Source organism: Ranitomeya imitator, chromosome 1, assembly GCF_032444005.1.
Source record: "Ranitomeya imitator isolate aRanImi1 chromosome 1, aRanImi1.pri, whole genome shotgun sequence".
NCBI lineage: Eukaryota > Metazoa > Chordata > Amphibia > Anura > Dendrobatidae > Ranitomeya > Ranitomeya imitator.
In genome coordinates, this window is record NC_091282.1 from 845,693,935 (window position 1) to 845,706,853 (window position 12,919).

Consider the following 12,919-nt stretch of genomic DNA (forward strand, 5'->3'; position numbering starts at 1 on the left):
TGCAAGACTTCTTGCATTTGCCAGTAGACATTTAATACTATTAGCATATTTACTACTCTTTCTCGCCTTGCTATCTTCTTTGCATGTCCCAGCCTCCCTAAATCCTCATTGACCCCTACTGTCTCACTCTCTCTATCTACTCTATCTATCCCCTTTTTAGCACATCTACCCTTCCTCCCCAAGATCCTAATTTAAAAGCTCCTCCATCCATCTGAGCATTTTTCCCCAAGCACAGCTGCACCCTCCCCATTGAGGTGCAACCCGTCCCTACCGTAGAGTCTGTAGCCGACATAGAAGTACCCTCCCAACCCTTGTGTTTTATATTTAAAAAATATTATTAACAAGGATCAATGCACTCAACTCATTTGGGAAAAATGGGAATTGTGATGAAGCAGAAAAACACTTAGATAAAGTAAGAAAGCCACCCCTAAGTGTGAAGATGATATTAGGACAGAGATGAGCTAAATACCAGAAGGGCTGAATTCCAGGCTAGCTTGGGGTTTTTGCTGCTATGACGGTTTATTTTCTGCTGCTTCAGGTGTACAGTATAGTTAAACAAAAGTGGTGTACATCCAAATTATTAACTTAATTTAATTTTACTGAGAACATTGTTAAAATTATACTGAGCTTGTTAGAATTCAATAGACAGAATAAAAAAATGTATTTAAAAAACAGCTATATTTTATAGTAGCAATGCGGCTTGGGACTAAACAAGCAAGTGGTCATAATATCCATTTTATTTTGGTGGGTATCGAGCAAAAGGAGCTTCTTCAGTCATGCCGTTCTGTAAAATAAGAAAATTTTCATATTTAAATCAAATGATTAGCCAAAAAACGTTAATAGGATTGGGGCAGGCTTGCATGGTCTAGTTATTTATGGAAGGCAAAAAGTTGCAAATGGCTGGTACCGGTATCAGACTGTTTAAAATAGTCCCACCTAAATATAATCACAAAATGCAGTATGAACCTAAGGCTTCCTTCACACTTATGTGTTTAAACATGTACCTGAAAAACAGTACTAGTGTCACCAGTGTTTTGGATCAGTGTGCCATCTGTGTGTCATTAGTATGTCATCAGGGTGTCATCCGTGTGTCCATTTTTACCATTAATGTGGCCATCCATGTTTTTCCAGAATGGATAAAGAAATAAATAAATTACAAAGCTTCTCCAATACTTTGCAATATTAAACACGGACAGCGCACAGACTGTACACTGATGCCATCCATGTGCCATGGATTACTGTACATGAAAAACTAGTACTGGTGAGATCCGTGGTCCATGTCCGTGTGTATGTATGTGATATCCGTGTGTCATCTGTGTTTGCTGTTCATGTGTTACTTCCGTGTGCCGCTCATCTGTACGTGTGACACATAGCGGCGGCTGATCCCAGGCACCAAATGCTGAAGGCAGCTCTCATCATTGTAGCCTGGTCACGCTGAGATCAGCACGTCCAGGAGATAATGATGGGAGTTGTATTCAGCAGCAGCGGTGTAACTCCTGTGTAAACTAAAGAATTAAATTTAAAAAAAGGCGTGTGTTCCCCCCTGTAATTTTGATCACCAGCAGAGGGAAAGCCCACGGCTGGGGGCTGATGTTAATAATAATAATAATAATAATAATCTGGGGCAAGGGTCAATACCCCATAAGGTTCCCAGGCTGTTAATAACAGCTCACAGCCCCATTACTATCCCCATAGTCATATTGTAAAAAAGACACAACCAGAATAAAGTTCTTTATTTGAAATAAAAATCAATACCCTGTTTTTCACATTTATTTAAAAATAAAAACAAAGTTATACTCACCATTTGCCTATTCAATTGAAACCATTGTCCCCTGTAAAAAGCGGAAAATAATAAACACCAAACACCAAAAATACTCACCTTACGCCTAAGCCATTGATGCCCACGTCCCCTGTAAAAAAGTAAAAAGTAATATCAAAATTCCTCATCTGTATAAAGTGTAGATAAGCCACATTGTCCCACGCCGTAATCCATCTCTGCAATATCTGGTTTTCAACATGAAGGGTGCCATGATGAGACCGTCCATGCTGAAAACCAGGACACAATGAGCTGCTGCAAGCACAGTTTACTGTGAACCGTGTCGATGAACTTCGGTGACCTCAATGAGATCACCGACAGCAATGTGAGAATTTTTTCTGTGCAGCACAAAAAAAACCCCTGACATGTCTGCAGGTTTTTCACGTTTACATACGGTCCGCGTGAAAAACCTGACATGTGCGCACCACCATTGAATACGATGAGTCTGCATGTGTCTGTATTTGCGGTCCTTAAAAAATGTACAGCATAAAGACACAAAAACCAAACGTGTGAAGAAGACCTTAGTTAGAATTTGCACTTTGGCAATTTAGAAAAAAAAAATTGATCAACATATCTACAAATTGCTGAATATTTTTGCTGCCACAAAATGCAGCATCTTAGGCCACATTTACATGTTCAGTATTTGGTCAGTTTTTTACCTCAGTATCTGTAAAGGTACCTTCACACTCAGCAACTTTACAACGAGAACGACAACGATCCGTGATGTTGCAGCGTCCTGGATAGCGATCTCGTTGTGTTTGACACGCAGCAGCGATCTGGATCCCGCTGTGACATCGCTGGTCGGAGCTAGAAGGCCAGAACTTTATTTGGTCGTCAGGTCGGCGTGTATCGTCATGTTTGACATCAAAAGCAACGATGCCAGCAATGTTTTTACATGGAGCTCACAACCAGCGAGAACGATAAGTGAGTCGCCGTTACGTCACTTGATCGCTCCTGCATCGTTCTGGTGTTGCTGTGTTTGACGTCTCTACAGCGACCTAAACAGCGACGCTGCAGCGATCGGCTCGTTGTCTATATCGCTGCAGCGTCGCTGAGTGTGACCAAATACTGAGCATATGAATGTGTGCGATGCGTGTTTGAAATCCACAACATGTCAATTTCTATTGCATGTACACTGGGTTTTTTGAGTGGATTTTTCCTATAGAAATGAATTATATGCAAAGGATCCACAAGTAATAAAAAATATGCATTTTTAGCATATTTCCCATGTAAAAATGCACCAAAAATGCAGGCAATCCACACGTAAGTGTACCAATAAAGTTTTGTCAAAGCTAAATACCAGGAAGAATCAAAAACAAAGCAGCTTTTTTCAACCCCTTAACGACCGCCGATACACCTTTTAGCGGCCGTCATTAATAAAAACAATAACTGAATTGCTGGGTTTTGTTCATTCTGTGTCTGAAAATTTTGAATAAAAATCAATCAAAAAAACATTATGTACCCCGAACTGGTACCTAAAAATATCTGCAACTTGTCCTGCAAAAAAAAGCTCTCATACAGCTCTGTTTGCAAAAAAAAAAAAAGTTACAGCTTTCAGACTATGGGGACAAAAAATCCCACTTTTTATTAAAAAAAAAAAAGTATTCTTAGTGTGTGGCAGCAGCAAAACCTAAAAAAACTATATAAATCTTCGCTGTAAAATGGGGTCAATTGTGGGGGGGGGGGGGGGGTTCCACTGTTTAGGCACATCAAGGGCTCTCAACGCGACATGACGTCCGCTCTCGATTCCAACTGTTTTTGCATTCAAATCTTCCCTTACAAGGCCTGCCGTGCACCCAAACAGTGGATATCCCCGACATATGGGGTATCTGTGTACTCAGTGAAAATTGCACAACACATTGTAGAATCCGTATTCTCCTGTTACGCTTGTGAAAATTACAAATTTGTAGTAAAATTTTTGTGAAACTAAGTTAAATATTCATTTTTCTCTTACACATTGTTTTAGCTCCTGTTAAGCACCAGAAGGGTTAATAAACGTTTTGAATGTGGTTTTGAGCACCTTGAGGGGTGCAGTTTTTAGAATGTTGTCACTTTTAAGTATTATCTGTCATATAGGCCCCCAAAGTCACTTCAAATGTGAGGTGGTCCTTAAAAAAAGGTTTTGTAAATTTTGTTGTAAAAATGAGAAATCGCTGGTCAAATTTTAACCCTTTTAAATTCCTAACCAAAAAAAAACAATGCTTCAAAAATTGTGTTTATGTAAAGTACACATGTAGCAAACTTTATTTATTATCCATTTTGTGCAGCATAAGGCTGGTTTCACACTTGCGTTTTAAAACGCATGCGTTTAAAAAAAACGTATGGTGGAAAAACGCATGTAAACGCGTGCAAACGCTGCGTTTTTTAGATGCATGCGTTTTTGGATGTGGTGAAAAAAACGCGGCGTTTTGACGCGTTTACATGCGTTTTTCATGCGTTTGCATTTTTTAAACGCATGATGAGAAGTGTGTGACAGCTGCCAATCATCAAAATCAAGTAAAAATCCCACTATAAACAAATAGCTAGGGTTAGGGTTAGGGGTAGGGATCCTAACCCTAACCCTAAAGGGATCCTAACCCTAACCCTAACCCTACCCCTAACCCTAGGGACCCTACCCCTAACCCTACCCCTAACCCTACCCCTAACCCTAACCCTAAAGGGATCCTAACCCTACCCCTAACCCTAAAGGGATCCTAACCCTAACCCTTAGGGTTAGGGTTAGGGGTAGGGTTAGGGGTATGGTTAGGATTCCTTTAGGGTTAGGGTTAGGATCCCTTTATCACCTTTATGGTGGGGGGTGGCATATCAGTGTGTTTTCTGTTTTTTTTCTATAAAAACGCATGCGTTTTTAACGCAACCAAACACATGTGCTTAAAAATGCATGCGTTTCCATTGACTCCAATGCATTTTTTGCCGCAAAAACGCATATGAACGCACGTGTTTTTTTTGCGTCAAAAAACGCCTCTGAAAATTACTACATGTTGCATTTCTGCAAAAGAACGCATGCAGCAAAAAAACGCATGCATTCAAAAACGCGACCAAACGCGTATAAAAAAAACGCATGCGTTTTTAATGTTAAACATAGGGAAAAAAATGCATGCGTTTTTTGCGGTACAAATGCTGCAGATAAAAACGCAAGTGTGAAACCAGCCTTACTCTCTAATTTAAAGGCAGAATAATAAAAAAGTTGAAAATGGCAAAATTTTCAAATTTTTCGACAAATTTCTGATATTTTCACAAACGCAAGTCATATCGAAGAAATTTTACTGTCAAGAAGTATAATAAGTCATGAAAAAACATTCTCAGATTCAGTAGGATCCGTTGAAGCGTTCCAGAGTCAGAATTCAAAAATTTGGCTTGGTCATTAAGGTCAAAATTAGCTCAGTCATTAAGGCCTCTTTTTCACTTGCGAGAAAAACGGACGAGTGCAATCCGATAAAAAAATCGGATTGCACTCGGGCCAATGTTATTCAATAGGTGACATTCCATTTGCGATTTTTTTTCTCAGCTGAAATCGGACTGAGAAAAAAATCGCGGCATGCTGCGATTTGCTGCGAGTCTCGGACGAGACTCGCCAATGCAAGTCAATGGGTGCGAGAAAAAAAACGCATGGAATACGGACCATCCGTATTCCATCCGTTTTTTACGGATACCTTACTATTCTGTGGCATAGAAAACTGTAAATAGTCCTGTAAATGACGGTATAAAAATAGTTGCAGAGAAAAAAACGCATTGCATACGGATTTCATACGGATGTAAATCGGATGGTGCGATTAAAAAAATCGCATTGAACTCGCATGACAAACGCATACTTTTCATCCCTTTTTTTCGGTCCAGATTACGGACCATTTTTTTTTCTCTCAAGTGGAAAAGAGGCCTAAGGGGTTAAAACACGACGAACTGAAAAATAAACAAATATCGAAGCACCATTTCTGCATCCATTATTTAAATTATGTTACTTGTGTTTTTCATTGTGTTTTTGTGTGCATTTTCTAATATGTGTTTTTACACTGTGTTTGGGGGGTCTGCGTCACTTTTTAGTATGTCATGCTTTAAATAAAGCTGCTTTGTTTTAATATTTTCTGGTATTTGGCTTTGACAAAAACTTTATTTATTGACATACTAAGGTGCAGATTAGATGCATGTTTGGTGCGTTTCCACAGCAGAAATGTACTAAAAATGCATGTGCATTTTTTACCTGCGGATTATCTGCGTCTAAGGCCTGTCCCAAACGTCCAGATTATTCCGGTACCGGAAAAATCGGTACCGGAATTATCTGTGTTCGTGTGTCCGTGTGCTTACGTAGCACATCAGTGTGGCACACGTGAGGCAGCCGTGTGCCGCCCGTGTGCCGACTGAGGACCACACGGACCGTGCAGGAGACAGCGCTACAGTTAAGCGCTGTCTCCTGCGTGCTGTGCTGAAGCCGGTATTCATCCCTTCTTCCCAGCAGCGTTCGCTGGAGAGCAGGAATGAATAATCTTTTTTTTTTCTTTTCCCTTAAAAATAGTTTGCCAGGAAATACTCACCGACACCCAGCTCCAGCGATGTCTCCTCTCAGCGCCGGCAGCAGGCCCTGTGTGAGCGGTCACGTGGTCCCGCTCATTACAGTGAGGAATATGCGCATATTCCTCACTGTAATGAGCGGGACCACGTGACCGCTCACACAGCACAAGCTGCAGCCGCTGAGAGGAGACATCGCTGGAGCTGGGTGTCGGTGAGTATTTCCTGGCAAGCGGGGGCGCACAGGGGATGGGAGGCGGGAGGGGATGTACAAACTTTATTTTTAAGGGGAAAGAAAAAAAAAAACATTATTCATTCCTTCTCTCCAGCGAACGCTGCTGGGAAGTAGGGATGAATTCCGGCTTCAGTACCACACGTGGGGGGGACAGCGCTTACAGTAGCGCTGTCTCCTGCACGGCACAGGGACTGCACACAGACAGCAGACCCATTGACTTTAATGGGTTCGTGTGATCCGTGCGTTCCCACAAACACTGACATGTCTCCGTGTTTTTCAAACGGACACACGGTCCTTGAAAACACGCTGACATGTGCAGAGACACATTGATTTCAATGTGTCTACGTGAGTCAGTGTCTCCGGTACATGAGTAAATTGTGACCTCACGTACCGGAGCCACTGACGTGTGAAACCGGCCTAATGCAAGTTTATGGGGTATATTTGCAGAGAAAATTCAGCGCACCTGCAAGAGAGACTGACATCTTGTGCATGTGAATCACGCACCGTAGGTCATTTCTTGCTGTGTAAAATAAAAGCACAGTGGGCAGGAGATTTCTATAAATTCCATCCAATGCAACTGTAAGTCCGGGTTCACATTGCGAGTGCAATGCGAGAAACTCGCGCATCAATACCCGACACAGCCGCTAGCACTCTGGACCGGAGCTTGCAGCTGCACAGAAATACATGCAGCTGGACGCTCCGATCCCGACTGCCGGGTATTGATGCGCGAGTTTCTCGCATTGCTCACGCAAGTGTGACCCCAGCCTAAGACGCTGCATTTTTACACAGCAAAACTTTGTATCATCAAAAACATACGAAAAGCTCATTGGGGGAATGTAGTCTTAAGCTATGTTCCCACAATATGTTTTTGATGTTGCATTTCTGCACTTATTAGCTAAATTAGGTTACTTGCGTTTTTTTTTCATTGTGTTTTGAGTGCATTTTTTACATGTGTTTTTATTGTGTTTTTAATGCTTTTTTTGTCTCTTATGTCATGTTTTAAATTAGCTGCTTTGCTTTTGATACTGCCTGGTATTTAGCTTTGAGATAAGCTTATTGATTCAGTTATGTGTGGATTACATGCATGTCCACAGCACTAAATGACACAAATAGAACATATAAGTGCTAAATTGCTGCTCCCACTGATGGTCTGGGCTAATAATAGATTATGTAATTTATAATAGAGGGTCTTCTTACCATTGGTACTTCATCCAACTTCTCAAATTGTGGACTAGGTTTCTGGAAGAACCTCACAGCAGTGACCACAAGAGCAATGCAGAGAATAGAAATAAATATGCACAGGACAGCAATCAGGCCTGGATTATCCGAAAAGTCCTTGGAACCAAGGATACCTAACAATAAAAAAGGAAATAAATGCAAACACAAAGTTATAATGAAAAAGCAAAAGCCAGTATTTGGAGCTGCATATACATTTGGTGGAAAAACACTTTCCCTACAAGAATGTTTCAATAGTAGAGCAACACTGCCCTCTGGTGTTTGTATTAACATACTGCAATTTTAGTAACACTTAAAAATTAGCTATGCAAACACCTTATAAAAGTTTTGGGGGGTTTTTAAATAGAAAAATACGTCTTTGAGATGTAAACAGTCAGTTTTGAGTCACCACATTCTGAGAGATTAGTCTTTTTATGCAGTGTCGCTGTATCAGGCCTTGTTTTTTTTTTAATTTAAGGATAGGTTGTAGTTTTTATTTGTTATATTTTGGAGTGTAAGTACTAATAAAGGGTTAAAATTCCATCTCTGACTTTCATGACCGAGACAAGAATATCTGCTTTTCGGTCCCAGCCACTTGAGGCCAGTTTACAAAAACAGCTGAGCACAGATGCGCTACGTTTCTTCTGGAACTTAAATGGAAATGAATAGGAGGTACGGAAACAGCGTAGACTACACCTCCGACATTTAACTTTTACTAAGATATATTAAAAATATTCAAAACCACAGAAACGGTCTAAAACAGGTAAGTAACACTTACGACAAACATTATATAGGAAAGTGCCCATGGTGACAACATGCAAGTAAAAAATGGGAAGATCTCAGCCGTGTCCATAGAGATCAACAATATTGGACCACTTTGGAGGAAGACAAAGGGAATACTTAGGTCACTTTTGTCCCCTGTTGTGCCCCATGTGAAAGACTCCCGCCTTAACAAGAGCAGTACCCAAGTGATGTCCTAATAGTAGTGAACCCTAAACATTCCCGATGCTTTTCATCCTCTTTACAAAGGCTTCATCAGGGGTGAGTATAGCAAGGGGTGAATATAGCTAGAAATAGATGGATTGAATACTGCAGTGGCACTAGAAACTCAAAGGGGTACAAAGGTATCACCTAACGTGTGCCTGACAGCAACTAGGCTGTGCGTCCACTGTATTTTTTACATGTGTTCTTTTTAAACTACATGTAATAGGGTGCAGGGTTGAGAATGTCACCACGGAACAGACAGACCAACTGTTGAGGGAGATTTATTAACAGGAGCAAGATTCTCCTCGCAGGGAGAATACAGGGGGTTAGTAGAGATAAAGCAGTATAACAATATACTGCAAGCTAACTGAAGCTATGAAACAGTTAAGAGGAATAGGAATAGTTAAAGAGTGTTCTTGTAACTTATCAGTCCAGCAAATTCCTGACTTGAGGGTCCTTATTCCAATGTGGGTACAGTCACCAGCAGCACTAGAAGATTCTGAAGTCTCTCCTCTGTCTCCTGGGAACTGGAGACTCCGGGGTTAAATCTTTGCAGTCTTTTTCTCACAGTGAAAGGCCGGTTTCACACGTCAGTGGCTCCGGTACGTGAGGTGACAGTTTCCTCATGTACCGGAGCCACTGACACACATAGACACATTGAAATCAATGCATCTGTGCAGATGTCATTGATTTTTTGCGGACCGTGTCTCCATGGAGACATGTCAGTGTTCGTGGGAGCACACGGATTACACGGACCCATTAAAGTCAATGGGTCCATGTAAAACACGTACCGCACACGGACGTTGTCCGTGTGCAGTCCGTGTGCCGCGCAGGAGACAGCGCTACAGTAAGCGCTGTCCCCCCCACTGGTGCTGAAGCCGCCTCCATTCATATCTTCTCTGCAGCAGCGTTTGCTGTAGAGAAGATATGAATATTCCTTCTTTTTTTTTCCTCATGTTTACAATAAAGATCCATGTCCCCACCCCCCCTCCCACCCCCTGTGCGCCCGCCCACTGTTCTTAAAATACTCACCCGGCTCCCTCGCTGGCGCTGCTTCCTGTCCTGGCCACACCTTCTACTGTATGAGCGGTCACGTGGGGCCAGGACAGGAAGCAGCGCCAGCCAGCGAGGGAGCACAGGGGGTGGGAGGGGGGTGGGGACATGGATCTTTATTGTAAATACGAGAAACAAAAAAAAAAGGAATATTCATATCTTCTCTACAGCAAACGCTGCTGCAGAGAAGATATGAATGGAGGCTTCAGCACGATGCAGGGGACAGCACTAAACTTTAGCGCTGTCTCCTGCACGGTGTGTGTGGTACCCAGTGGGCACACGGGCGGCACACGTGTGCCACACTGATGTGCCACAGAAACGCACGGGCACACGGACACGGATAATTCCGGTACCGATTTTTCCGGTACCAGAATTATCTGGACGTGTGGGACTGCCCAAACTGGAAGCAGGAAGTAGCACAGTCACAATGCTGCACAAGTCTCTGTATGTTGGGCTGGCAGTCTCTCTGCAGTAGCAATGCTACACACACACTTGGCAGTATACTTATCACACTCAAGGGTCTTGGCTTGTCAAAGCGGTCACCGGGGCTGTGCGCTCAGGTCCCTGTCTCTGCACTGTCAGGGGAAAAGTCTTCTCTGATTACGGAGGCTTCCGAGTCCACACCCTCACATACAGCCTTCACTATGGTGGGTATCTCAGCCTCAGGGCCCTCATGGGGTGCACTCTCTCATGGGGAGCACGGTGCTGCAGCCTGCTTTCTCTCTCGTGCGCTGTCCCTTCTGTCCTGCGTGCTCTGCTTTCCCGCTCTTTTCTGACCACACTCCTCTCTCTTCCTCTCCGCCCCCAGCAGTCACATGGTCTCTATCCAGGGCAGAAAGTCCTCCCCCCAACAACCCATCTGTCCCACTAAGTGGTTCCAGGTAAGGAGCAGGGAAAGCAACCTCCTTTGGGCTCGTCTTCCTCTTCACCCCCTTACATACACATAGAAGCCTATAGAAAAGAGAAAGTACCAAAACGACACAGTTCAGTGCTTAACATGCACATAGGGCGAAGTTGTCATGTAATCACATCCCCTTTGTTTAACTTCTTAAGCAGGTCTGGACTGGCCATCTAGCAATTCTGGCAAATGCCAGATGGGCCTGTGCCAGCTGTGGGCTTGTCCTTCACTACAGGGATGCACATGCAAACTTTCCCTCAGGCACCCTATGTGTTCTATTTGATTCCTGTGCAGAGAAGGGACTAACTGAAGTGACATGAAGGAAGGAGAGGATTACACCGAAGCAGCCAGTTAGCTTAATCATGCTTAGCCTGCCCAGCAACAGCAGCCGAGGCATAGAAAGAAGAGCAGCATGGTGATAGCAGTGCTCATGTGAGCTCTGCAGATTACATGGCCTCCTGCATTCAGGCCCCTGATTAGAGCTTCTCTGAGTGTGAAACGGTTGTCCTCTGGAAGCTCCTGTCTCTTTGATCTGCTGCTCCCCTCTCACTCCTGTTATCACCATCCTGTGCTTATAGTATCTGACTGCACAAGGCAGTGGATTTAACGCTTTTGTTGCCTCCCTGTTTAAGGTTGTGACAGAGACTGTCGTGTTCCTGCCCACTAAGACAACAGTTGCATAGTGTGAATACTCTGGTACACTCAGCTCAGGTTTAGAGAAAGTATAAGATATAGCTTGGTGCTTAGGATAGAGATAGATAGTGACTGTAGGTACAGTAGGGCAAGATACATTTAATTGATTAGGAATAGCCTAGATTGGGAGGGGCTTGGGCAAATAGAAAAGAAAAGGGAACTATTTCCTACTTTAGTCAGAGTGAGAGTTAGTGAAAGTGATAATGAGAGTGTTCGTTGAAGGCAAGGGGAATTTCAAGGTGCGGTAGGCTGGAAGCACGATGTGGACAAAAAGTTCTGCGGGTATGAGGTCGTACAAAATTCCCAGCTGACATTCTTGCAACGTCCAGAGTAGTGATGAGCGAGTGTTTACTCTTTGCTCGGGTTTTCGCTAGCATGCTCGGGTAGTCTCCGAGTATTTGTAACTGCTCAGAGATATAGTTTTCATCACCGCAGCTGAATGATTGACAGCTACTAGCCAGCTTGATTACATGTGGGGATGCCACAGCAACCAGGCAACTCCCACATGTACTCAGGCTGGGTAGTAGCTGTAAATCATTCAGCTGTGGCGATGAAAATTAATCTCCGAGCAGTTACAAATACTCGGAGACCACCCGAGCGTGCTAGAGAAAACCCGAGCAACGAGTACACTCGCTCATCACTAGTCCGGAGCTCAAAGCTCAAGTCGGGGGCTATGGAGACCACCAACAACCTTCTGTACAGAGGAAGATGGACATGGATCTCGGGAATACTGTGGTGCCAGACAGGGAATCCCTAGGCCTAACAGGTCCTGCTATGCCCTTTCCAACGTTGGGAATAACAATACACCCATGTCGGACTCTCTCCCTTTGATGTGTGCTCTAGCTCTGAGCCCACATCTCAGCTGTTTTAGTGTGCTTTGCACACTTGCACTGCTTCCAATGGTGAAAAAAACTTTCACCAGGAAATGTAATTTTAACATTTTACTACCTTATCTGGCCATGTGGTGTATGAGACATTATGAGACACATCCTGTTTAATTTGTGAAAGAGGGACTCCAAAATCACAATTTTTTTTTTCAGGGCCATCATGATTTTTAGATGGCTATCAAGCGGCCCTTATTGTTTTTAGAGGGCCATCAGGTGGCCCTCACTGTAATTCTAGAGGGCCAGCAGTCGGCCCTCACAAATTATAGTGGGCCATCCGGCAGCCAACACAATTTTTAGAGGGCTAGAAGGCATCTTGTGGACAGATGAGACCAACATAGAGCTTTTTGGTCAAGTACATCATTTTACTGATTACTGTAAATGGAATGAGGTCTACAAATCAAAGAAGACCATAGTTACAGTCAAATATAGTGGAGGTTCAAAGATATTTTGGGGTTGTTTTGCTGCTTCTGGCACTCTGTGCCTTGACTGTATGCAAGGCATCATGAGATATGAAGATTTCCAAAGGATTTATCGTTGCAATGTAGTGTCCAGTGTCAGAAAGCTGGGTTTGCACCCTAGGTCATGGGTCTTCCAGCAGGGCAATGACCCCAACACACGCTTTAAGAAGCACCAAG

At 43.2% G+C, this 12,919-nt stretch overlaps 1 protein-coding gene across 1 annotated transcript in view; it reads right to left on the reverse strand.

Annotated features, from left to right (window-relative positions):
• Positions 1-494: 494 nt before the first annotated feature.
• The window catches only part of CIST1 (colon, intestine and stomach enriched 1), a 168,021-nt gene continuing 155,596 nt past the window's right edge, over positions 495-12,919 (reverse strand). The window contains exons 5-6 of the mRNA XM_069745691.1: positions 7,752-7,906; positions 495-784 (exon numbers count right to left, since the gene is read on the reverse strand). Of these exons, the coding sequence (XP_069601792.1) occupies positions 737-784; positions 7,752-7,906 (203 nt within the window). The 3' untranslated portion in view covers positions 495-736. The remainder of the gene's footprint in view (positions 785-7,751; positions 7,907-12,919) is intronic.